Source organism: Podarcis bocagei (assembly GCF_964188305.1).
Source record: "Podarcis bocagei genome assembly, chromosome: 5".
In the NCBI taxonomy this organism is placed as follows: Eukaryota; Metazoa; Chordata; class Lepidosauria; order Squamata; family Lacertidae; genus Podarcis; species Podarcis bocagei.
The window spans coordinates 44492213-44519382 of NC_138129.1; the positions used below are offsets into that span (position 1 = coordinate 44492213).

At 45.6% G+C, this 27170-nt stretch overlaps 1 protein-coding gene across 4 annotated transcripts; it reads left to right on the forward strand.

Annotated features, from left to right (window-relative positions):
- Nucleotides 1-250: 250 nt before the first annotated feature.
- Nucleotides 251-26769, forward strand: ETNK2 (ethanolamine kinase 2). Of its 4 annotated transcripts, none has more exons than XM_081193550.1 (9): nt 251-853; nt 9315-9574; nt 11733-11870; nt 13338-13486; nt 13888-13971; nt 18345-18538; nt 19399-19472; nt 25448-25628; nt 26633-26769. In XM_081193550.1, exons 1-8 carry the CDS (start codon nt 509-511, stop codon nt 25518-25520), a joined length of 1317 nt encoding a protein of 438 aa, XP_081049676.1. In that variant the 5' UTR covers nt 251-508; the 3' UTR covers nt 25521-25628; nt 26633-26769. The 4 variants fall into 4 exon arrangements, with proteins under 4 accessions (XP_081049676.1, XP_081049677.1, XP_081049678.1 ...); XM_081193549.1 differs by lacking the exons at nt 25448-25628; nt 26633-26769 and adding exons at nt 20092-20400; nt 24776-24922 and having other exon boundaries at nt 429-853; XM_081193551.1 differs by lacking the exons at nt 25448-25628; nt 26633-26769 and adding an exon at nt 24776-24922.
- Nucleotides 26770-27170: the final 401 nt, after the last annotated feature.

Here is a 27170-nt window from a genome sequence, read left to right on the forward strand (position 1 = left end):
AGAACCTGAGAGTTCAGTGGAGCTTACTTCCAAGTAAACATGCTTTGAAAATTGCAGCCTGAAAGGCCCAGAGCCTCTGCCAGGGTGGACCCTTTTCTCCCAGGGGACTTAATCACAGCAGCCTCCCCTAAGAGCCTTCCAGCACGAGACTCTTCCATGGGGAGCGGCGCGTTTACTTGATAGAGTCTCCGCCGCTGGCTGCCTGCTCGCTGCTGTCAACAGAACCTGGAGCCCCACCTGGCACCTTACCTGGCGGGATGCTGGTGCTGATTGCAGCATCCGCAGCAGCATCCTTGGAGGAGGCGCGCTCCTGCTCCCTTGCCCTGGCCGCAGCATCTCTCCCCGGCTCGAGCGGCCGAACGACCCCCTCCTTGTGACATCACAATCCGGGCCGCGCCGGCTGTTCCACTCCGACCCCGGGGCGGGGGGCGGAGCGGGCGGGCGAGTGACTCATGGATTCCGAGCGGGGCCGGCTCCTCCCCGGCCAGCCCCTTCCCAGCCCCTCCACATGGGCTCCCTCGCCGGCCTCCTCCAGTCGCGGAGGGGGTGGAGTTGCTGGCGCAGGCTGCGCTCGCCTTCCTTCCGCTTTCCCAACTCGCCCGCCGCCGCCGCGCACCTGAAGAGAGCCGCGCTGTGGCCGGGCTGCCTCCGGGGCATGGAGGAAGGAGTGGACGAGGACGAGCAGCAGAAGCAGCAGCCGCCGCCACCACCACCGCCGCCGCGCGTCTCCACCAGCTACCGGGCCATCCAGCGTGTCGGCATTGCGGTGGATGAGACCAACGTGCTGCCGGGGGCTCTGCAGCTGATCCGAAAGCTGAGACCACAATGGGAGACCGAGCGAGTTAAGACCAAGGTACCGAACGCCAGAAGAGCACGGAGTTTTCTGGCCAAAGAAAGAAAGAAAGAAAGAAACCCAAACACTCTCTCTCCTCGGGGTAGCTGGGGGTGTGACGCTTGGGTTTGGAGGGGCGTCTGGGGCGGGAGGCTTGGCACAAAGGGCACTTCAGCCCCCAGCCTGAATTTGGAACATTCAACAGGTCGAGGCTGGTTTGGGGATGCGAACCATTCGGTAGTAGGATGGAGCCGGCATTGTTCTCCCTTATGGGTAACAAGATCATTTGATGGAGGTTAGCCCTTGCCAGAACCACCCCAATGCTGCCTTATTATAGTCACCTCACCCTTTCCGTGCATGGTTCTGGGTCAAGCAAGAATTAGAATCCTTGTCAATAGTTGGGAGTACGAAAGGAGGCGCACATGGATCCCAAGGCTGCAGTCTTGAATCTGTCATTCTGCCCTTCCTGGTTTCTAAACACAAGGTGGAACTTCCCTTACCCCTCAAAAAATGCTCTGAGTGGTTATAATGAATTGGTCCCCAGGTGACACACCCTGTACTCAGAGCATCCCCTTGAAGACCACTTAGTGAGAGGCTCATGCAGGAGGCAGTGGGTGATCCAGTGCTTGGAGCAGAGGGATCTGGCAGTCGCCGTCTGTGTCTGCCCAGGCCAAGGAAATTCTGACTCAGTTTTCACATCTGTAATTCAGAAATGGAATGAACTGCCCTGTTTCCCAGTTGTGGGGCATGACTCCATAGGTGGAAAAGACAATCCTATAGAGCCCCAGGGCATGGCTAGGTATAAACATTTAGGAAGCTTCCCTTTGCATTGCAATATAGGCTGGGATGAACTCAAATGGGATTCCTGCAAGAAGCATTTCCTGTCCTTCCAAATGAAACAAGATTCCAAGGAGCTGCCTGGCCCTTTTACAGCTTTGAGATTCCCCCCAACAGGAGAGTCTGTAGAGAATAAAATTCCTGAAGGAATTCCACTGGAGTTCACGCCAGCCTATATTGTAATGCAAACATTTAGCTTCCAAAAATATTCATAGGTAGCCATGCACTGGTTTTGTATTTTTTTCCAGGTGGAAAAAATATTTACCCTACCATTCCCTGTTTATGCTCTGTTGGTTCTCAGGGGAACATACAGTCCCTGGCTCAAAGAATATAATGGTGCATGCTTCCTCCATGTCCACAAGTGCAAATCTGTTCAGGTGAACCTAGTGACTCCCATCACTTTCCCTGAATAAAATTGGGGTGCTGGGCAATCTGCTCTGGTGAAAATGGGAAAGCTGTGTTCATTTCATTTGACACACCTTCTGAAGAAGCAGGGCAATACCTCACTAACATCATGCTCTGGTGTGCTTTCATGAGGGCTTTGATCATCCCCCAATCTCTTAGGCAAGGAGTTTACGTACGTCAAAGTGTGTTTGCACCTGTCTTTTCAAAAGAACAGGAGTTTATTCCCATATTCCTGAAGTGTAGTTGAATGTCATGGTTGTACCCCCCCCCCCCGCTTCAGTGAGGCACAGAGAAACTCTGTTCCTCTTTGCTTTGCCTTTCTGCTGAGAAGAAAATTAGCAGCTATTCAGTATTCCCTTGTGTAGCGTAAGGGAGGATCTTTCTGCCAAACTGTTTCTGCCCAAGGGTGAGGCAGAAGAGTGAGAGCCAGTGTCATGTAGTGGTTAGAGTATTGTGTTTCCAGGACCTGGGGGACCAAACTTCAAATCCCCACTTAGCCCTAAAGCTCACTGGGTTATCTTGTGCTACTCACTGTCTCTCAGCTTAACCAACCTTACAGGGTTGTTGTGAGGCTGTGCTCCTTGGAGGAAAGGTGGGATGTAAAGGCAATAAATAAAATAAGCAATATTCAGCACTTTGCTTTCTATCTTTCAAGTAGTGGCAGGCAAACACACTTTGGAATTGTGGCTAGCCAATTGAGGCATTTCCCAGCTCAGTTCCAGAAATGTAAAAACTACCCCCCCACACACACACTCCCTGAGTTCTGCCCCGCTAGCCCTTCCCTTTCAATCTACCTGGTGGCAATGGTCATAAGCTGCAAGTCTTGCTGAGAGGCCTCCATTTCCCAATATACTTGGGGCATGGGCTGTTGTTGTTACTGCATTCACAATGCCATGGGGCTGGGAGAGACACACCCTTTGTATATTGTAATCTGAGGTGAAGAAGAATTGTGTGTGTTTATGTGAATCATGCCCACTTTGCAAATGACATGAGCATTTGTATCTGAACAGTTTCATATCCTGGACCAGGTCATTGCAGACTTCCAGGATGTCCCTGCTAACTTTCAAGCATCTGACTGGAAAGAGATCTTAACTGTCACTCTGGCTTCCTGCCCCAATATAATATCAAAAAGAAATTGGGTCATGTGTTTTTTGGTCTTCCGCCTTTTTGACATAATTTTGCTAGTGGTTTTATGGCAGATTCTGACATGCAGCTGCTCTTCATTGCAGCCCCCACTGCCCCACCCATTCTAAGACTATGGTTTGCATATGAACTTAGTGCAGGCATCGTGGCTCAGTGTCAAGCGAGCTTTCCTCCTTTACTTTCCCCCTTCATTTTCCCCCTCCAACACACCTTTGCTTAATATCCAGCCTAATCGAAGAGTTCTGACTGGCTCAGAAGCTAACATGTTATTTTGTTGACATATTTTGTGTCTCAGTAAAGAGATATTTGAATTTTTCTCCCCCAAAGTGGCAGTTTAACCCTTTGCCATGCATGCTAACCTTTTTCTTTGCTGAGGGCTTGTTTGGTGGCTTTCTGTTTGAGAAAAGCTTATATATTTGACATACAGAGGGTTGGCAAATAGCACTCCAGGAGGCGACATCATCATCCACTCTGTGTAATGAGCGCTGGGGTTTCATCCCTGCTTTGCTACACCACTGTTGAGGGAGCTGATTAGAGAACCAGTGTAGTATAGTGGTTAGGAAGCCCACGGTTCAAATCTCCACCCGACCATGAAATCCACTGGGGTAACCTTGAACCAGTCCCTGTCTCTCAGCTTAGCCTACCTCTCAACGTTGTTGTAAGGGAGGAAATGGAGCTAGTAGGAGCTGTGACTGCTTCCTTCTGTTCCTTGGAGGAGAAGTGGGGTATAAATAAAGGAAGGAAATAAATACCAATTAAAAGAAAGTTCACCAAGATGCAAATGGGTGCAGACATCCAGATTTACTATTACTGCCTCTGAGGCTCTGCAGGGCAGCAGAGGAAGCACTGCAGCTGCAGCCCCAGCCACTTATGGCATCAGAAGGGGGACGCAGGCAGATTGAGCCTGATCCCTGTGCCAGCTCCAGGCTGGCAGAGTAATCAGGCCCTTTGGTGGTTGTTGCAGGCTGTGAGAGCTTGGGATCAAACCAATCTTAGTTTGGCTAAGTCACACCCTGTCCATTTGGGGGCCTTCTGCTAGTCTCCACTGGTAGGAATACCACTGACACACTTTCTGCCCCCCTGCCCATTTGGCAGGTTGGCATCACTCTGTCAGCAGTAGCTGGAGAGAGGCCAGTTGAGCAGGCAGAAGCAGGGAGAGGGATGTTTCCTCTCAGTCTAGACCCCCAAAACAGCATAAGGGACAACAGTTGCATTGCCACCTAATATTCAGCCCCGTCTTGGTGAAAGAGTGCAATGAGACCAATTCCATCCATAAAGGGCTCAAAGGCAATCTGTGCAGGCCATTCCCTTCTCTGTGCACCCCTCAAAAAGGATAAGGTAACCTCAAATGTGTATTTGGAGAGTTCCCACAAATGGAAAGGATAACGTGGGTTTGAAAGGAAGAGAGACGGATCTGTTATATTTGTTTGCATGCCCAATTTGGCCGGTTGCCTTCAGCAAGCAGATTCCCAGGAAGTGTGGGGAGTCAGTGACAGAAGGATCATTACAAATTTATAAATTGTCAAGTGTAATCAAACAGAAGAAGCTGTGTGAAAATGAATGGTAAAGGTCATCTGCAAACAGTCGGGAAAGAATGAGGCTTCAAATGAGGCTGCAAGCTCTTTGGGGCAGAGATTCTGTCTGTATGTTATAGGGTTGCTTAGTTTATAGGGGAAGGGGCATAGGAGCCCAACCCCCTTACCTTATGTAACGGTCCTCTTAGGGACTGTTTTGGAAAGCTACAAGGGAGCCTTACTTTGACTGAAATTAGCAAATGGAGCTTGACGATATTTCCTGTATTTTCCTCCATAATTTGAGCTTGTTGCTTGACATACCTGTATACATAGAACACCCAGATCCTGACATCCAAAGCAGTGCTAGACAACTTGTTCCCTTAGCACAGGGATTTATGTTTGCACAATGGAACTTTCTCCCCTTTTGATGTCCCCTAAATCTGTTCTGGGGTTGCTCCCGAACCCTCTGAGGCAGATTTGGGGAGGGCAGGAGACACATGTAGGGGGAGGAGAGGGGAAGTTCCATTGCACAAGTGTAAATCTTGGTGCTGATGGAAAGAGTGCATTGGATGTTACCCATGATCTCGCCTCGTCACACATAGGATATGTTGAAGAGACTGGAGGAGTGCCTCTGCTGCAAGCTGCTGCATAGTTTTGGGTTGCTGGGAAAGGGTTTTGCCCACTCCCTCATCTTGGGAAAAGCAGTATGGAACCAGCCTTCTGCTTCTACTTACCTGCATCTCTGACTGACCACAGTTCTTGCTTCATCAAGCTTGGGAGGAAGAACAGGTTTGCAAAAGTCCCTCCCCTTGCTTGCCCTTCTGGCCATCGCTCATACCACTGCCATGGGTGGTACAGCATGCTAGGCCCACTTCTCCAGATCTGGCCCAGTGCTATGGCACCAGCAAGGACCCTAAAGATACTGGGGGGGGGGGAGGGTGCAGGTTACACAACGAAGTGGGTACTATTTGCAGAGGGTTATTGAGGATTAACCATTAAGCAGCTAAAATTCACACCATGGAATGCAAGGAAAGTGTTGTGGGGATAAATGCCAGTAATCCTATTAAGGTCCACAGGAAATATCCTCCATAAGCTTTATAGCAAAAATAAAGAATAAAAATTGAAAGCACAACCAAAGTTCATGTCATCAGCATGGAGGCAACATAGAAATACAGTTGCAAAAATATGTGGAGAGGTGGCTGCTTGAGGCATTCTTTTGGCAAGGAACTGCTCTCCCCTTCCTCCACCCTGATCTTTTTAGATGGAAACTGCCACTGCTTCCCAATAATGATCAGACTTAAGGTCTTCCCAACTTAGCCCAGCTCCCTTCTCCTGGCTGAAGCCCTGCTTATTTCTTAGCATCCTGGGAAGTGGAGAAGACACAAGCAGCTTTTTCATATATTGTGTGTCTGAGGACTGACTGAACCCAGGCAGGATATGAAAACAGGTCAAACCTTTATGAGCTTGGATCAAGGTAAACCCAGATCCCTGTGCGCAGTTCACTAAGGCCAAAGCAGATGCATGTATAGATGTGCTGAAAGTACTGAGGATCTAATGCTGCCCTGTTAGAAATGACCTCATGAGCATGTACAAAGGAGCACAGAGGGCACACACAAGTCCAAGAGCTTGTTTTTTGAGCCTGCGAAAAGGGAGAATTCCATATGCTGAGGCAGGCAGCCAAGCGCCAGGGAGAAGGCAAAACAAAACCCTCTGTCCATCTGTGAGGAGCCGTCAAAGCAACGAGGGACGCGTCCTCATCAGAGACATCTCCATTGATCAGGCCCTCCCAACGCCACACATCTCACAGCTTGTTTATGTCTTTGGGTCCTAAGTTGTTCAGCACCAAACTTGTTGCACTAATTCAGGGGTGTTTCTCTGAATTGGGGAGGCATTTGCCCAGTCTGTCAAGTGTTCCACCAGTTAATCTGTTCTTTCATTTCAATTCAAAATGATCCTCAAGGTGGCATGCAATAAAAATAAATCAAATGCAATTACCCTTGGGCTCCTTCTACCCTCTTTGGCATGGCTCTTAAGTAGTAAGCACATCCTTCCCAAGTGCCCCAGATCTTATTAAGTCACATCAACCTTTTATCCTATTGCAGTCCCCTGAGTGTTGGAAGTTTATTTATCAAATGCAATTTTTGTGCCACTTGACTTGAAAATAAAAAGAAGAAAGTCCAAAGCAGTTGGATGGTCCTTTGTTTGGCTTCACACTCCTTACTCCCTGGAAGATGACTGTGACCAGTCTTTACATTGTCCTGGGGCAGTGAGGGTGTGGCCAGGTGGAGCACCTGTGCTCCAGGTGAGCCGCTGACCAAAGGCTTTTGGTGCTTCAGGGAAATAAAATTCAGAGGCGGTCCAAACAAAAGCTTCTGTAGTTGTTAACTATTTTATTTATAATGTCAGTATCAATTCAAACCATAAAGCATACACACACACACATGATTTACTCTCCACCCTCTCCTTCCCCCACCTGCTGCCCTCCAAATGTTTTAGACTACAACTCCCATCATCCCTGACCAAGCTGACTGGGAACATCTGGAAGACACCAGGCTTCCTGCCCTACAGTGATGCTTTCCTCACAACTTAGGCACTTTTTTCTTTACATTGCACAGCTTTGCTTTCCCACCATGATTTCATGGAGCTTGTATCCCAAGGGTTGTTTAAAATAATCCTTCATGACCACAATTCTGCTTTTGCAGAGATTTCCCTCATGCAGGTCAAACAGAGATGTCCACAGTCCCACTTTGTACTTGCTGTCAGCTGTTAGGACAGTCCACTCAGCACTGGCACAATGCAGTGCCTGGGCAAGGGGGGAAAGCGACTGGGCATATGCAGAGTGGTTATGAAATCTGGCTTCTTCATGGATCCACTTTTCTTTTCCCAGCACAGGAACTTAATCTAAATTGATGCTCAGATGCAGTAAGCCTTGGTGCCCTTCTAAAACCAGGCTGGATTACAAGTCTTTTGAACCCATTTATCGTTTTTTTAATTGGTCCACCCAGTTATAATATTAGAATCAGACTTGCATCATCTCTGTTGTCATCAGAGTACAACTGCTCCTCACTGTGATATCCTAAAATCCATCTTTTCTTTCATCTGGTACTACAGCACTACTCAAGCATGTGACATCAGCATCTCATTTCCACCCTTTTCGTATAGCAGCTCCTTTGCTGACTCTCATGCATACTAAAAAGTATCTAAGATAGATTCCTTATTCCAAAGAGTTCACATCACAAATCTGCCTCTTACTGCGGCTCAGCCCTGCCAACCTGATTTCTCTTTTCCAACTGCCCTTTGCATTTAGCTATTTTTTATCTTCCTCTCCCATTTTATCCTCACGACAACCCTGTGAGGTTGGTACAGCAGAGAAAGAGGAGAGAGAGAGAGAGACTCGTGTAAGGTTGCCCAGCTGAGTGGTTGCCCACTGTGTTGGTTTCCGGCACACAACCTGAACAAGATGCTTGCTGATGAATAGTGTAAATGAGCTGTCCTGAGGCATGATTTCTGATGCCATTATTTCTAGATATGATCATCTTCCTAATACCGTACCTACACATACAGGTTTGCAATTTCAGAAGACTGTTTTGCACTGCACTTTATTTTATTTTATTTCATTTCATATGACGGTTATTGGAGGTGAACTTGCTTAAAAAGTGAAATTTAAGAAACTATCTAATGAAACGACAGCATAGGAAAGTGGTAATTGCTTCTTTTTGAATTTTATTCTATCTACCCAGAGCTTGAGGATCAAATGCACACAATTGTGGAAAGACAAGACATACAGGGAGAACTTTTGAATGGTGGAACCAAGCAAAGTTGAAGAAGTGGCTGGTGTGGTGGGGTGGCCACGTAGTTGCCTTGGCAGGGCTGCCACATGGATGGTGGTGGCTCTGCTGGTGCAATTGCACTGCCCTGACCTCACCACTGCCCTGCTCCATTCCAAGCCCCATCCCGGTAAACAGCAGTAATGGCCGTGTTTGGAAGGGTGGGTCTGTCGTACCACATGCCCCACTTCTAAATAGATGATCAGTAGCATTATTTGTTTCAGAATCTGTGGCTCCGCAAACAATTTCTAGATATCAATGACAGTAAAGTTGATGAAGGATCTGGTTGTCTCATGTATCACATTTTTTCATATGTGAAACCGAGAGCTCCATATTCTTTCCATGCACTTTTGGCAAAGCAAACACAAGTGTCATTCTTCACAAAACATGGAGTCTGTACTTTATTCCTATTCGTAGAAAAATAATAATACTTAATAAAAATAAGAACAATACTTGGCCTTTTTATTTAGCATTATAGGCTATTAAATAGGTTTTCTTTTCATGATGGGTAGTATCCGACTAAATATTTGTGCTAGTGCATTTGCAATGTCAGGATTGGGTTCGTTTATTATTTTGTTAAGAATTATGCTTGGTGCTGTAATGAAACGGACTCTGGGCCACCAAAAATTGTGTCATAATATGTATTTACGGTGCCACCCCTTTGTCGTTGTTGCTGCCATAGACCAGCACAGCTACCCCTCTAGACACTGCTACACCATGACTTAACCACTTCCTCTCTATCTATTCCTCACTCAGCTCTTCACTGAAGGCATCACCAACAAGCTCATGGCTTGCTTCACAGCTGAGAACATGGGGGATGCGGTCCTGGTGAGGGTCTATGGCAGGAAGACAGAGCTTATTGTGGACCGTGCTAATGAGCTGAGGAATTTCCAAGTGCTTCAAGACCACAGCTGTGCCCCTAGTCTCTATTGCACCTTCGAAAATGGCTATTGCTATGAGTTCATGCCAGGGAAGGCCTTGGGACCAGAACATATACGACAGCCAAATATATTCAGGTGTGTGTGTGGAATGGGAGGTGGGGGGTTGTGTATTTCCTACTCTAAACAGAGGCCTATTGCTTCTCTGTCAGAAAGAGTTTCTACACTGGTGGACATACGAAGTGTTTTGTGGGTGCTTTGAGTCATGGTTTGGTTTAGCATATTACCCAAACCCAGACTTGTGGCTTAGCTTTCCAACCATGAGCTGCAACCAGGGTTTATTCTAAGGTTTACAGCTTGTAGTTCATCTAGGAGAACTAAACTACAAGCCTGGGTAACTGACCAAACTAGCTGTGACCAAAGGTGGGTCTTTCTATTGAAGAAACACAAGATCTGGCAGTAGCCTTGACCAGAGAGAAATCGGTGACGCATCATGAGTTTTGTGTCCTTTGGCTGACCTCACAGACAGAGGAGAGGACCAGGGGGGAAATAATAATTCTATGATATAGTAGCATCCTGTTTTTTCTCACATAGCTGTCACAGTGTGGATATGCTGAACATCAATGAATGGTGAAAGGGAACTTACATATTCTTGCTGAGTTTCCTGGAAATATAGTAAGCCAGAGCCAGCAAAGCAAGAAACTTCCCCTCCTTGACACATTCAGCAAAGTCTTGTATCCAGAAGGTGATTGGACTTTTGTAGATTTAGAATTGACAGAAATCTAGGGAATTGCACACTTTGGGAACCAAGAATTATTCTCCCACTTTGCCTCCATTTAATAAGAAATGCAACTCCACTGGCAGGCAAAGAAGACTGAAGGCATCAGGGAAATTAATGTCAGTTTGAGCCATGTTAATGGCAATTTCACATGGTTTATAGACCACAAGAGGTATGACTTTTCACTGTACAGATCCCCTATAGGTAGGTAAGTGGTGTAATGTCTAATTGTATCATGGATTATCCAGTTTGACAGTGAACCAATAGCGCAGAGTCTCAGTTGCCCACAATCTAGGCTTAGAGGTAGCAACATGTTTGAAATCAGAATAAGCAGTCAGTAGAATTCCTGTGATAGCTTAACCGGAGGAGAATTGTTAATATGTGAAAGGCACCCTTTGTTCATTATTCCCTAGGAATGGAACTACAAATCTTACCCTAAACTTGAGCGATGCTCTTCTTTCGCAAAAAAAAGAAAAGAAAGAAAAGTGAAATTTTTGTTGTTATGACCCTGTGCTATAGTGGGTTGGATCCAGGCTTATTCATGCTTAGAGCAGCCCCATGGAGATCAATAGGAGTTGGTAGTCACGACTAACTGAAGACCCATTGATTTCAATAGGCCTACTCTCAGCCAGCGGCGTAGCTAGCTGCTCAGGTGCCCGGTGCTACATGTGCGTCCTGCAGCTGGGAGCGGAGCGAGCCAAGGCAGGGCACGCTGCGTGGAGCCTTTCTGCAGCCTGCCTCAGCTGTAGGGCAGCTGAGGCGGTGGGCAGACGCAAGCCCCACGCTGCTCGAAAAAGCAATATGGAGCTTGCAGGCAATCTGCCCACCGCCTCCCCCTAAGGAGAGACACGTGGCTCAGGCATGCTGCAGGCCCTGCGGTGTGGTGCCCAGTGGCCCCCGCCTCACCTAGCTACCAGTGGCATAGGAAGAGGGGTACAGTGGGTGTAGGAGTTATTTTTTTTTAAGTGTCATGAGCCCAATTTTTTAAAATTTATTTTAAAAACACGTTGCTGTTGTTGTTTAGTCGTGTCCAACTCTTCGTGACACCATGGACCAGGCATGCCAGACACATATTTTGGCCATTTTGTCACCCCCCCTCAGTGATGACACATGGGGCGGACCGCACCCTTTGCACCCCCCCCCCTACGCCACTGCTCTCAGCATGACGAAGTCTGGCTCCAACTGAGTGTTCTGTTTCTGAGAAGTCACTAGACTAGCCTTTGCCAATTTGATGCCTTCCAAATGTTTTGGACCACAGCTCCCATCAGCCTCAGACAGTGGTCGGGGATGATGACATATGTTGTCCAGCAACATCTGGAGGGCACAAGGTTTAGGAAGCACTTTTAAAGTTAAGATACCAAATTACATGAAGTTGAATTCACACGCCAGACTGGATTTTAAGTGGGTGTTTGGCTGCAAGTTTTTATCCAGGTTTTGCTGTTTTCTAGAGGCTGCCATAGCTTCCATTAAAAGCAGTGTGTGGCCACTGAACAACTCTACTTTTGTGATTTATTTTAGGCTAGTAGCCCATGAAATGGCTAAAATGCACAGGATTCACACCAATGGAAGCCTTCCCAAGCCTTGCCTATGGCATAGACTGCACAAGTACTTTAACATTGTGAAAACAGAGTTTCCAAGAAAGGCATCTAATTCTGGGTAAGGAAATCAAGAGTTAATCTCTAATAAAGGTATTCATTATCCGGTAGCTTTGGCCTGCTATGTTGTAGTTATTTCAAGCATACGACACAAGAACTGGAATAGAGAGAACTCACTGGAACTAATTTTAAGAACACAAACACAGAGCAGAGTGGCAAAGTTGTAAATAGATCCTAGACCTTGCTACTAAAACTTCACAGCCAAAAGGATGCAAGTAATGGTTCTTGCAGCTATAAACTATAAAGGGGGAGACAATTCTGCCTGGTTTCAAAAACTAAGCCTATTCAACACCCACTGTCAGGGTGGGTGTCAGGAACAAGTCAGCAATAACGCACAAGGTGTCAGTAGAATTAACTCTTTATCCCAAAGCTCTCTAAGTCTCCTCCCCCTAGTCCTTCCTAAGCAATCTGAGACTCTGACACCTTGTCTGACTCTCCTACGCCCTTTTCATACCTCTGCAGGCTCTGGGAGACCTATGGGGAGGGGAGCTGGTCACAACAATAGGAGGAGACCCTCCCGCTTCTTCAGAAGCCTATTCATCATTTGGTTTGAGTCTAAGTAGCTAAACCACAGGTTTTCCAAATGTTGGGGGTGTCATGGACTGGCTGGATGCAGAGGAGTGGTGGGAGGCACCAGCTGGGGAACCCCCATGGGGAACCCCTAGGGGAAGAAGGCTCAGAGCCAGGGGATTGGTGGTAGGATGACAATGAAAGGGAGAAGAGGGAACAGACGGGGAGGAGGAGGTGTTGGAAGCTGAAAAGGTAACAGGGTTTAGTGAGCAGGAAGAGCAGTCCAGAATCAGAGTATTTCAGGCATGCAGACTTGTCCACCCTTGTGTCACAGTGTGAGGTCACTTGCATTGAATTCTATGGATTGTCCTGTTTGCAGTGATGATGAAACCGAGGTGAATCAAGAGCTTTAAAAAGCTGCTTTCAGGCTGCACTAGTTTATAATCAATCTCTTGAGTGTGCAAATAAAGAGTGAAGTAGAATAAAGGCAGTTGAGCTCATAAAATAATTTTCTGTTTCTACAAGGAGAACCTCCTTTGATTTCATGCAGAAGCTGCAAAGAGTCCCTTCGGAGATGATCTGATCCTTCAGAGAGATTTTATGTTAGTAATATCAGTTTAAAGTTTCAGGACCATATAACAATGTTTGTCCAAGTAAAGAAGGTCTACACTAGTAATACAGTCTCATTTTGGTCAATTGGGGGTTTGAAGTTTTACAGCTAGTGATCACTGGCCCTAATACAGGATTCAATTCTAGTAGATCCATTCATCATGCTGGCTGGGGCCAATGGGAGTGAAGCCCAGCAACATATAGGGGACCACAAGTTCTCCATCTCTGTCCTAGGAAAATATTTCTCCAGAATAAGAAAACCCTGTTTTACCAGTTTTAGAAAACTCATCCCTTGCACTAAGAAAGGTTTAGCACCTGCAAGTGGCTTCCTTTTCTTTTCCTTCCTAAGTCTCCATCAGGAAGTGCACATTCCCAGCCTAGAGGTGTTAGAAGAAGAGATTCGGTGGATGAAAGAACATCTCTCCCAGCTTCGATCTCCAATAGTCTTTTGCCACAATGACCTTTTGAGCAAGAACATTATCTACAACAAGGCAGAAGGTTTGTTGCCTAACCAGCAGGTTACCGGGTTGGGGGTGGGGGTCCGACAACTATTTTAAACTCTGAAATTAAAACAACACTTAAGACAAGCTGCAGTCACAGGAATTGAGTGGGTCCTGAAAACATCTTTTGGAGTAATAAATACTCAATGCTTTGCAAAGCACTCAGGACCTAATAACAAGAAAAAATATCAAAATGCAAATGCCAGAGAAGCTCTCCTGTTTCTTTGAAGAGCCACTGGGGCTAACAGTGTTAATCCTACTCACACTGGACCTGTTGAAAATAATTGACATGACTGCCTTAAGTCCATTAATTCCAGTGGTTCTACTCTGAGTAGGACTTAGTGGGATACAACCCACTCTGCCCAAGAATCCCAACTATTTCTCTCATTGCTTTTTCAGGTCATGTCCGGTTCATAGATTATGAATACACCGGTTACAACTATCAAGCATATGACATTGGGAATCATTTTAACGAATTTGCAGGTGAGTTAAACTCACCTTTGGTGCTGTCTCTGCCCCCCATTCCCTCCCTTCTTCCGTCTCCACTCACTTTCTCTTCTCATTCTTATTCTTCATGGAAGCAGAAAATAGCCATTCAGTTCCTTTTTACCTGTCTTCAGAGGCATAAGTTGAAGCTTTTTAAAAACTGATTTGCAAATAATCGTATTATTACACACATTATCAAGCACTAGTAATTAAGTTTATGCATGAAAAGGAATTGCCTACCTGCCTACCTGTTATCCAATAAATTTCCCTCCAGAAAACAAGAGAAACATCTTACCATTCCATAGGTCTGAAAGGTCTACGCCATCGAGATGTTCATTCCTTTCCCACACAATCTGTTTTCTTACTAATTTCATAGTAACAAAACTACCTCTGCTCCTTTAAGGCCTAATGCTTTTGTCTAATATATTAAATTACTGGGACCCACTTATTTAAACTCCTTTCATAATCTTACAGAAGGGCTGTCAAAGAAGTAAAGCAAATCTACACCTTTATTGTTCCCAGGACAGTATAGGGAAGAATTCAGCGTAGCGCTAAGCACACCACTCTGTCAGCGCAAGCATATCTGCTTGCCTGATGCAAAGATCTCCCTTCTCCTTCCTCTGCGGGCAATTCTGGAGTTCCCCTAACACACCCTGAGACCATTTGGGGGAACCTGATGGGAGGAGGCAGAGAGAAATCCCCACTGTGCTGTCAAAAGTCCTTGTATGGGTTTTCACCGGTAGGGCTTGCTAACTGAATCCTGCAGGTTATTTGGGTAGGCTGACCGCTCCCTATACTTTGCTAGTTTTATCCTGGGTCAAACAATAATGCCAATGCAAAGAGTGCAGCTGTTGCCACATGGTCACCCAGCACTGACATTGCCATCCCTACCCACTAGTAACGGCACAGGGGACCCTTCAGTCTGCATCACCACTTTGCAGCAACACCAGCTGTTTCCTCTCCACCACACCTCTTCACAAGTTGCTGTCACTTTTCCCCCTGGCACCGTTGGGCCTGCCCTCACTTAAATATAGTGCACCCACCACACAGAGCACCGGTTACCCAAATTCCTACAAACTACCTCCGATTATCTTGTGGGGGACTTGTGTGAGGGAAAACTTTATAATTTGGAGTCTCGGGCAGGATTTGATCAAATAAACAAGAAAGATTTTATTAAACATTGGAAGTTTATGACACAAAGTGGGTAAAACATAGGATACTTCAGATTCTAATGTTATTCCACATCAGTTCTTTCTCAGTTGTTGCACAGCTGTTGCCGCTTAATACTTTGGTTCTTAAACAAGGTGGTATTTTCTGTCAGTTACACACCCCTTTGACAACCCTACTCCTAAGGTACTCCAGGTAACAGACCCAAGGAATCACCACACCCCTCTTAACTGGTTTGGGAGTCTTCTCAATGTAGAAGCATTTCTCCCCTCCTGATTGGAATGAGTCCTCAGTAGACTGTATTCTCACAGCTTCTACTTCTCCTGGCTCAGCCTCAGCCTCCCAGTTAATTCCTGGCCTATTACTCTTACAGGACACTACACGCTGTCCTTCACACTAAGCTCAGAGACTCCTTTCTCCAGCTTGTGATATATTCCTCAGAGCGGATGTTTCTATCCAGAACCAACTCTCTTGCCTCTCACTCCCTGTCACCTAACCTCTATCCCAACCTATAAACTGTCTCTCAAAATCCTCTCCTTTTCAACCCCCTCTCCTGGAACCCCGGCCAATCAGAGGCTGCCATTCGTTAACCGTTTGCTGGCAGGGAAAAAGAAAAAGAAACAAAAACCTGCCCAGCAAAAACAAACTTTTCCATCACAGCTGCCTCCGCCATCTTTCTTTCCGGAAGTCCAGTCTTGAATAGTACTGATGCTCTCTTATGTTACGTGGATGCTCTTTGTGCCAGAAAGTTATGCATCCTCTGTTTTAAAAATGGCAAACTTCTGGCAAACAAGGCTAGCCGTACTAACGTATGGCAAAATTTGTACTTTTGGATTGTTAAAAGATTATTTCCACCCCACCCCCACCCTGTAATTCTGATTCAAAGGATGGATTAGAAGCAAGCTCCTTTGGAAGGACCTGCATGTAATTATCCAGGTCTCTATATTAATTCTCTGCTAACTGAGCTTTTATGTAAGACAGGAAATCATTGTGTGGCTAATTACATCTGCTCTCATCTCAGCTTGCATTCTGTTTCCACGAGGATCATAAAAGCCAAGCAGGGTCAAACTGGAAGAGTTTCAGAAGGGGACAGCAAGAATCAGAGGCAACAATAATATGCGGCTGTTATTTTGAAGTTGTTGTTTTTAACTGCTATTTAAAATTGTGGAATTGGAAGCTTGTATTTTGTTGATGTGCTGTAGCCCACTGTGCTGTGTATTGGCTGTCTACAAATACAGTAAATCAGTGTTTCCCAAACTTTCTCCCACCATGAACCACGGGAAAATTGCTGAGGGTCTTGGTGGCCCAATTAATTATTTTTCTGCCTGTTAAAGCAATTGTAATGAGCTGTGCTAAACATACTGTGATTTTACAATTGTATGTTTATTGCTTCTTTTATTTCTTATACAGTCGTACCTTGATTTTCGACCGACTTAGTTCTTGAATGTTTTGGCTCCGAAACACCACCAACCTGGAAGTGACTGTTTCGGTTTGCAAACTATTTTTGGAAGCCGAACATCCAACGGGGCTTACTCGGCTTCCGATTGGCTGCAGGAGCTTCCTGCAGCCAATCAGAAGCCGCGCTTTGGTTTTTGAATGTTTTGGAAGTCGAACAGACTTCTGGAACTGATTCCGTTTGACTCCCAAGGTACGACTGTATTTTTTATTGTACTACAGTTTGAATTCAGTGTGTGGAGGGAGATATCATTAATAAGGCAATGGTTGTGCTATTTCCTGTTTTCAACCAGAAAGACAGGAGAGCCAGTGCAGCTTAGTGGTTAGAGTGTCAGACTAGGACCTATGAGGCTAGGATTCAAATTCCCTACTCAGCCATGAAGCTCATTGAGTGATCTAGGGCCAGTCATTGCCTCTCAGCCTAACCTACCTCACAGAATTGTTGTGGGGATAAAATGAGGAAGAGAACCATGTGACCACCTTGAGCTCGTTAGACAAAAAGGTGAGGTACAAATATTAATTTGATAGGCATGATGAGCACCATTGATGGCATTTCTACAAAACAAAACAGATGTGAGCCAGATTGAAATACTCACTTAATACTCAATCACTGTTTGTACCAAGCATAGGGGAGAAAATAATAATAATAATAATAATAATAATTTTATTATTTCTACCCTGCCCATCTGGCTGGGTTTCCCCAGCCACTCTGGGCAGCTTCCAACAAAAGATTAAAGATACATTAAAACATCAGTCAGTAAAAACTTCCCTAAACAGGGCTGCCTTCAGATGTTTTCTAAACGTTATATGCTGTATTTTCTGGCGTATAAGACTACTTTTTAACCCGGGAAAATCTTCTCAAAAGTTGGGGGTCGTCTTATACGCCGGCTACAGCAGCAGCTCCTGCAGCAACTTCCCACCAAAGGATAAAACGACAGCAAATGAAATCAGAGGACACCAAGCTCTCTAGATGAAGCAGAAATACGCTTGAAAATTGGCCCCAGAAGCCCCCTGGGAAGTGGAGCAGATTTCCGAGCCGGACTGGAGACTGGTTTTTTAAATTTTTATTTGGTGTGTGTTGGAAGAGGTGTAGTCTTATACAGCGAGTATATCCCAAACTCTATATTTTAACTGGAAAAGTTGGGGGGTCGTCTTATATGCCGGAAAATACGGTAGTTGTTTATTTCTTTGACATCTGATGGAAGGGTGTTCCACAGGGCAGGCACCACTGCTGAGAAAGCCCTTTGCCTGGTTCCCTGTAACTTTGCTTCTCACAGTGAGGGAACCGCCAGAAGGCCCTCAGCACTGGACCTCAGTGTCCAGGCTGAACAATGGGGGTGGAGATGCTCCTTCAGGTATACTGGGCTGAGGCCATTTGGGGCTTTAAAGGTCAACACCAACACCAAAAGCTTGAAGGAAATGAGAGCACAAAGACCAACCACTTCTGCCAAGACATAACACAGCTATAGGGAGAGTTAGTAATTCCTTATCCTAACATGTTTGTTTCTTCCGTTTTAACCTTAACAGCTGCAGCTTTAAAAAAAACCACACCTGCAGCTTGGAACCATGTTCAACTGCCAGGTGACCCAGCAGTGCAGACAACTCTTAGCATCCCTCAAAAGTGTCCCAGTGACCTCACTGTGCTTGCCACCATTGTGCTTGAGGCTTAGCTTTCAGCCATCCTGAACCCACTGAGCTGCCCATGCTGTCCCATGTCATGTTCTGTCAATTGCCTTCTCCTGCTCCAGGACTGAACGAGGTGGACTACAGCCTGTATCCCTCCAAAGAGATCCAACTGCAGTGGTTGAGGCACTACCTGCAGGCCTACAAAAAACTAGGCCAGGAGGACCTGGGGGGAGGAAGCAAAAGCAGAGGAGAGAGTGGAGCTGTGTCTGAAGAAGAGCTGGAGAGCCTCTATGTGCAAGTGAACCAGTTTGCTTTAGTGAGTATGTGCATCACGAAGAAAGGGCAAGGAAAGAGGGAGAGGATATAGCAGACACTGGATACTGATAGCACACAGTTCACATATCTCTGAGGCCACTTTTACATTTTGTCAACTCAAGAGGGCCGCATCACTCCCTGTTAATGGTTCACCTCTCCCTTTTCACAATTTTTCCTCTCTGCAGTCTTTTTCATCTTCTTGTACCACCAAAGGTCTGTTTCCTCCACAATGAATCCTTCCATTTAAACTCCTGCTGATTCCCCCCCCCCCAAAATCAGGCTTAATGCAGGCAATTAAGACTACATCTTTCCACAATGGTTAACTGCTGTCTCTCTTAAACTTTTTGTATGGTTTTAATTGTATGGTTTTATGTGCTGTTGTTGCAAAATTGCTCTGATATTTTTAATGACAAGTGGAATTTTTTGAAAAACTGTTGAAAAAATCGCTCTAGTGTTTGCAGAAGATGATTGTGTTGGGGATGTCACAGGAACAAGTCAATACGTGCATTTTGCAGCTGGATTTTTCCTGGTTCAAACAAAGCCATATATTACACTTGCAGAGTCTTAGAATCATTGAATTGTAGAGTTGGAAGGAATATGTAGCTGTCCCATATGGGGATCAAACCTGCAACCTTTGCATTATCAGTACCACACTCTAACCAACTGAGCTATCCATGCTGGGTCAGTTTTCGTAGCCTGGCCCAAGACAGAAGTACATGTACTTCTACTGAATGCAGTGAGTGGATTTTCACATCACCTTCACAGCTTTTAAATTTGTATGCTTGTCTTCACTCACACTTTCACTCACTCTCACTTAGGCAATCCCAAATATGTGTCCTTGATATTTCTCTTTTTTCACAGGCCTCCCATTTCCTGTGGGCTTGCTGGGGCCTGATTCAAGCCCAGTTCTCTACCATAGACTTTAATTTTGCCAGGTGAGTGTGATTTATCTGCATTGGCAAAGGAAATTTAAGGGAGATAAGAGGGATGCTTGTGGGTGTCATTTCTCCCTGGGGCAAGGATGATTCTGAAGCAAGATACCATTTTAAAATAGGTGGTTTTGTGCCCTGGGAGTTGCCAGTGATGATCTGTCCTCCATTTTGATTTGATATTGGCATAAGCTTTGAGTGACCAAGGTCACTGCGTGATCTTTGTGGCTGAGTGGGGTCAAATTGCATCTCCCCCACTCCCAGTCTGGCACATTCCCTATAGCACAGTCACTGTAATGTACAAAGCACCTAAAATAACCATACTGTGAGCACTGGGTGAGATAGATCCATATATTAGGGTGTGAAGAGAGATGTAAGGGGCATTCTTATCAGTGTGAATGGCGGGAGGAGGACCAAGTGGTGTGTGTGTGTGTGTGTGTGTGTGTGTGTGTGTGTGTGTGTGTGAGAGAGAGAGAGAGAGAGAGAGAGAGAGAGAGAGAGAGAATGTAAAGGCATGGTGCTATGAGCACCCACAAATAACAGTCATAAGGCACTGATAAACTAGAGTGGATTCATATAACTAGAACTTCTTTAACAAGTCTATGTCTCTTTCCCTTCTCTGCAGGTATGCAGACATAAGATTTAAACAGTACTTTAAAGCAAAACCTGCAGTGACATCCTTCAAAATGTCCAAGTGAGGTTAAGGCCCCAAAGTCCTCAAGATCCCATACTTATTTTCTCTGGGTGTAGAGCACCTGCCCCCCCACCCGTCCTCCTCCTCCTCCTGCAGTTGCTTCAATGCTGAGCGGTCAGACATCATGAAACGGGGGATAGAAAAGGAAAGCACACCTTTTTTGAAGCCAAAAATTAAACCAAGCCCCTGGAACATGGCTGTGCCATCCATGGATTATCTGCCACGTGTTGCTTTCAGAAGGTGATGTTAGGACATGGCTGCTGGCAAGAGATTGTATTCACAGAGTCTGGGGGATTAAGGAATGCTTCAAGGGCTTCTGGGCTTAAGGGGTGGGTGGAAGGGGTTGGCTTAGAGATTTGCATAGCCTTGAAGGTCTGTACTGGATGGAATCTCCTCTGTTCCTTGGCTGGGTGGAATGGCTAGGCAAAGGGTTTTTAATAGTTCAGTCCTGTGCATGTCTGCTTAGAAGTTAAGCCCCACTGAGTTCAATGGAACCTGCTGCCAGGTGAGTTTGTCTAGGATTGCAGTCTCAGCAAACCGTGGCATTCTGTTATTTTGATCTTGGGCTAAATTTTGAAGAGAGGGGTGGTAACATCTCTATACTACACTGATAGAAATAGCTTGAGTCCCTCTCAGACCTCCCACCCCTCAATTTCTTTCAAGAGATTGAGATGGGAGAGTTTGGAAGATACCTTGCAATGCCCTGCAATGATCTCTTTAAAGATACTGAGGCAGCAAGAAAGCCCCAGACCGTACAACTTTAATGCCGCAGCTGCCTAATACATCAGCTGGCAAATGAGTTGTCTACATTGCAAGTCTTACTATAGGTTACTGGAGAGAAAACATCTGTCAGGTGGGGTATACATATGCAATTTAAGCTACACTGCTTTGAAAAGGGCCAGTGTGTATCAGCATGGTGAAACACAGAAACACAGTAATATTGGCAAAAAACCATGGATATACCAGGTTTACCAAATACTCGGACATCATGATAGCTGGGGGTGGGACAAGTCCCCCAGTCCTTTGCCTCCCTCCCACTGCTGTGTTTGTCAGTTCTGTGTGACATCACCCTTGAGCAGGACTTTGTGCCATTCAGTATTTAGAGAATGTGAAACGACATGTTCCTTCTCCATGAGATTAGATCACAAAAGCAGGCAAATGAAATCGATGCCAGTCTAGCAGAGAAGACAATTGCACTAGTCAAGTCTAACGATGGACCTTTTGACCCCAAAAGCTGCCTGAGGAATACACACTACACTAAACAATTGAGGCTGCAATCCTAAACCCCATTTGCCTGGGAATATGCCCCTTTGAATTCAACAGGACTGACTTCTGTGCAGACATGGTGCTGTTAATGGCCCAAAGAAAAGACAGACTGACTCAGTGGCAGTGCCAGTTCAGCGGTAGGGCAACGCATAGATTAGACAAGCCCAAGCTCAAATGCTCCTCCTGGCCTCCTCTACCACCCCTTTAGCATCCTATTTTACTTTATATGTCAATATACCTTATTGTCCCTAGATGGTGAAAAACTGGAACCAACTTGAAACATTCCTTATGAACTGTGATCAGCTCACATGGTGCTGTGCCTCACAAGCAGGCCTCTTGGGTTCCTTTGACAAGAGGACCAAACCTACGTACACACCTCCTACTGGTTCTCCAGTCAGAATGGGAATATGGCTCCGGCTTTGCCCCAAGGATGGAGAAACATGGATGGGGAGAGGCAGAGTGAGAATCAGGAATCTATCAAACATGAGAAGCTGTCTGTATGCCACCCCCTGTCCCTTGGGATATTATTTTGCTTAGTGAACCATTAATAGAATCAGGAACAACAGATCCCTTGCTTCCTCATGATGTCCTCACTGCTTAGTTAGGTACTTTCATATCCCCAGTGATCAGATTTTCACTGAATATGTATTTTGACAGAACCAACCAGCCTCCTGCAGTCTTTTAATTGCTGTGCTGTTTTAATTAACTTCCTCACCTACAGCCTACTGCTCCTAGGATTCAATTTCCTGTGGTTTCTCTGCACTGGTATAGTTAAGGTAGAATCGATTTCAAGGGAGGTCATTAAGTGCCCTGTAGATGCTACTCTGCCAAAGTAGGGGGCAGTCCCAATTTGTCACAAAAGCAGAACTACGGGGAACAGGGTAGGGACTGAAGTCTACTGAGTTTTGGTCTAAGACTGGCCACTGGTGAGAACCCAAAGCTTTCCAAATCAGTCCTTTGCACTAAGCAGGGGAGGGGAACCAGTGATCTTCCAGATTTGGGACTACAACTCCTGCCATTCCTGATCACTGGCTATGCAGCCTGGGGCTGATGGGAATTGGGAATTCAGCAACATCTGGAAGACCACAGGTTCCCCAAGGAAAGTGGATTGAAATTTCACTGAAGCTTCCCAGAATACCCTGTCACCCATGCAGAGTTTCTCATTTAGGAATGTGGGTTTTAATATTCTTGAATTTTCTCTGATTTACTTGCTTTTGCAAGCACTTGATCTTTTAAAGAAGGTCAACCATATGGGAATTTGTATATGAAAGACTGCAATGCAACGGGTGAAGAAGACAGTTCCAAGATCTTGCCTACGATCAGATCCATGAGCAGCAAATATAGCAATCTTGCTGGTAGGCAAGATTCATGGGTTTCCACTTGCTGTGTTCTGCTGTCTTCATATCTATTGTCCCAGGAATGACTTCAGTGGAGACACTGGAGGTGGGAGGAATCATGAATGAATGGAATGGTGATGCAAACTGGCCCTTCCATATGCACCCTGTTAGGCAAAAACCGTACTTTCACAAGCAAGGAGCAATGCCTTCCCAAGCTGCTCTGTCTCCAACATGTGTGCTGCCGAAATGTGAATGTAGAAGTGATTTCTAACTACTAGGTTGCTTGGTGCACTTTAGGAAATGAGACCTTCACAAAATCAAGTTCTGTGTGATTTCTGTCCTATACCAGAGAGAGAAAGGATCAATGTGGAGGCTGCTGTCTCAACGGGGAGACCCCATAAGCTGCATCCTGGCCACAGTTTTTCTGGCCACCTATGTTTTTCTAATCCCTTCCCTTATTCTAGAATATTTCAACATTTGAGGTGATTTCTAGCTGTCACACATATTTCCATGTGTCCATCTCAGTGTTTGGTCCACTAGATCACAGTGTGCAGAAGTTCTTTTTGGAGTAAATGTGATGCCACTGCAGTGTGGGAGCTTCAGGCACAGTCCAGACTTCATAAAAACTGGAGCCACTCCTCTGAGAAATGCACGCTTGCTGCGCTTTCGTCCACAAGCACCAATTTTGCCTTGAGGGTCAAGTCCCCTCTCCCCAGAAGAGTTTTGCAGCTTAAAACAAACAGGCTGGTTGTGTTTGTATAAGCAATGCTCTAAACACAGGTATCCCACTAGAAGCATAGAGGAGAAACCAAATTGGTGGGGGGAAAACCCAGGATTAAAGATACATGCCCTTTGGAAAGTGAAGGCAGGCACTGGGTCCATCCCACAGGGGGAAAGAAAACCCAAAATGTTTTATGCGTCTGTCCAAATCCTCATAGAACCAGAAGCCAAACCACTCATGTTCCAGAATGAAGGATTCTGAGTAGCCTTTTGGTATATCGACTACTATCAATTTACAAACATGAAAATGGATTTTTATTATTCCATATGATAAAATATACACTACACATACTAAGCATGCACTTCCAATATTCTGCTTATAGACCCAATGCCAACTGAAAGCTAGTGAGCGCTCACTTCTAGCTGGAATTTGGCCTACGAGCAAGCAGTTTTGGAGTGCCGCCTTAATGTGTCTGCACTGTGTATTTGATCATATAGAATATTAAGAATTTACTTTTGTAAGCTCGCTATTGAGTATCTTACCTTAACTCTTGTCTTTTTGTAGCTGTATGCTACCAAGATCAAACATTCTGTTTTTATTTTGACTATTGTGCCACATGACAGCTTTGAAAAACCCTGGAAAAATTATTGTTTAGAGCCCGAGTAGGCTTCTGGACACAAAAGAAGTGTACAATGAACTGTTGATGCTTACGTGTTGTACTGTGTACTCAAGGAGCAGGTTTCCCTGTGTTGTTGTGTAGTGTAGAAAGTAGTCCTCAAAATATGACCCTTTTAAAGCTCTTGAGGGCTCCAAAGCTTCCACTAGCTTCACTTGGTTGGGCAAAAGCAGGACATGCCAACAAAGGTGTGCCCTGTTAAAATGTGTAAGCTTTCCCAGTCCAGTACAAAGCCACCAATCAATGGATGAGGAAAGACTAGTTTACCAAGAATTGGAACTGCATCTCTTAACTCAGGGATAGTTAATATGATGCCTTCATGTTGTTTGATTTCAGCTCCTATTGACCATACTGGCTGGGGCTGATGGTCTGCAACATCTGGGTGCGACATTGGCTATCCCTACTTTAATTGGTTACTGATGCTTCTCCGTCTCATGCAACCATGTTATATGCTTTCCCTCAAGTTGCAGGTGTGGACAGAACTTTGAGTTGTGACCCAACCACTTTCCTCATCAGTAGCGACCATGCATTCAGCTCTATGTATATAAAACTGCAAGATTTCTCTGCATTATGGTAGTTGCTGACACTATCAAATCGATTGTGTGTTATTTACAGGAGTAAATGGAATCAGTGACGTTTGTTCCCTAAATGAAGGGAAGAAAGGAACCCTTTTAACACCAACTGTGTCTCTCTTTATCTATAAAGCCAATGTGATAAAATTAAAACGAGTCAAAATGCTCTCCTCCCCCTTGAGCAATCTAATATTCATGGCTGTCGTGCAGTTCTTTGCAAGGTTGACTTTATTATTAGATTGCTGGTATTTTATGCATTCCGGAAACAGTCTGTTCAGACGTGCTTAAGAGATCCTTCTCGGATAGGAAGTATATATTAACTACAGCAGAAACATGTGCCTCTCTTTATATATTTTTTCAGCAAAAAAAAAAAAAAAAAAGAGAGATAATTAAGACCCTGGGTGTGCATCATTTTGAAAGGCAACTAATGAATTCCAAGAAGTGTTATGCGGTTCCTTGAGCTGGGCTAGGCACTGGAGAAAACAAGACACGCGAGTGTGCCCCACAGTGAGCGCCAAATTGTGTAGCCAGCCACTCCATGCCGTTTGTGTTTTCAGAAAGTAGAATGTTCCATCTTGCCCTTAATAGGCCGGTTTTGGGTGAGAGCGGAGGAGGGAACTGCCACCAACCCAATCTCTGAATGACAGGCCAACATGGCTGGATGTCTCACCAAGGCAGATCGCATGAATTGTCTACCCCTTTTGTCCTCCAACAGGCTCAAAATATCATTCACCTGCCCGAGGTCATTTCCGTCAGCAAACTATCCTTCAGATCAAGCCAGCAAATAATTCCATCACATCAACGCTGCGTAGCATATTTGCACTCCATGGTAGACAGACATTCTCATAACGAACTATGCACTAACAATTCAGAACAAAGCCAACTTTCTCTGGCAGGTTAGAATTCGAATCATGGCCAAGAAATCCACATACATTTGAGCTGTTGAGCCTTAAGGCTTGCTTGGCAGGTGGTGATGTTTGGCTGGCAAGGCCGTTGCAAAGGAAAAGCTGCTTCTGGCCTTTGATGAAGCAAAGAAAAGATGGAACATTTTGCTAGATGTGCACCTCCTCTCCAGGGACATGGGGCAGATAAAATATGAGCTGGGAATGCTGTAGCTGGGACCAAGGCAAACTGGGTCTCAAGATTCCCAATTTCCATCATTAATTTAAGTGGTGATTCAAATCAACCCTACTTATAGGGCAGAAGCGATGGACAGGGCGCCACCTTCTTACCTGACACCCCTTGACTCCTGTCACTGGCACACCAGGAGGGGCACAGTTCAAACATACCAGCAGAGCCAATCCGTTGGTGCGTTTGCACCACACTAAACTCATCACCACTTCATTCCTGTAGCATACCACAGCAGCAGTGGCAATGATAGGTCAGGTAAGCTACTGTGGAAGGCTGATTCTTTTTAATTTACAGTGGTGCCCAAAATGGTTACAAATTAGAAGGGGGGAAAGGAAATGGGATGGTTAGTCCAGGCTCAATTATTTCCAATTGAAATGATGGCATGGGTAAGTAGGTAATCTCACCCCATATCAAGTAGTGATTTAAAGATTGGATTGGCAATCCCAGCATTTGGGACATTTCAGCTACACGAGAACTAGGAATCAAAACCAGACACCCTCACAAAGCAACTAAAGCGAAGGACAGCAGGTGTATTTGTGGGGAGGGGGGTTTGAATGCACTTCAAAGACAACTGCTGATTCAATTGGCTTTTTCCTCTTGTAAGCAAGTTTTACAGGGGTCCTTACAGGACTGGGCTGCATGGCTCACATCTGCAGCTTCCTGGTCAATGCCAACATGTGCATATTAACCCAGAGCAGGTTTGTCTTGTCCAATATACCTGCTGTATTTAAGAGCATAACCAGGAGGTATTCTCAATCTTCACCTGCAGGCAGAAAGTAAAAAGGACTGGGGGCTGTTGCATCAGCTCCACAAAACCAGATCTCAGCACAATCCTCTGCTCAAAAACATCCTCTTTATTGTACCACGGAAAAGAAAACCCATTATAAACAAGTATGTTGAAATATACAGGTTAAGTTACTAGTCTTATTAACAAAATAAAGCTCTATCTATATGTACAGATATCTTTGTGTGTGGGGGGGAGACAGGGGACAAAACAAAACTAAAACAGCAGCCAGTTGCTAGAGCAGTGTTTCCCAACCGGTGTTCCCCGGCACACGAGTGTGCCGTGAGACACCGGCTGGTGTGCCGCGAGATGCCTGGAGGGAGGCGGGCGAGTCGGGCGGCGAGAGGCGGGGCGGGGGCGGCGAGGAGAGGCCGCGCCTCCTGCTGCTGCCTGGCGCTCCTCCTCGCAGCCGGCAGCGCTGCCTGGGCGCCTCCGCGCGACTCTGTCTCGCTGGGTTTGGTCTCCCAGCAGAGACGGGTCACACGCGCCCCTCCCTCCCTCCCTCAGCCTGCGCGGAGGCGGA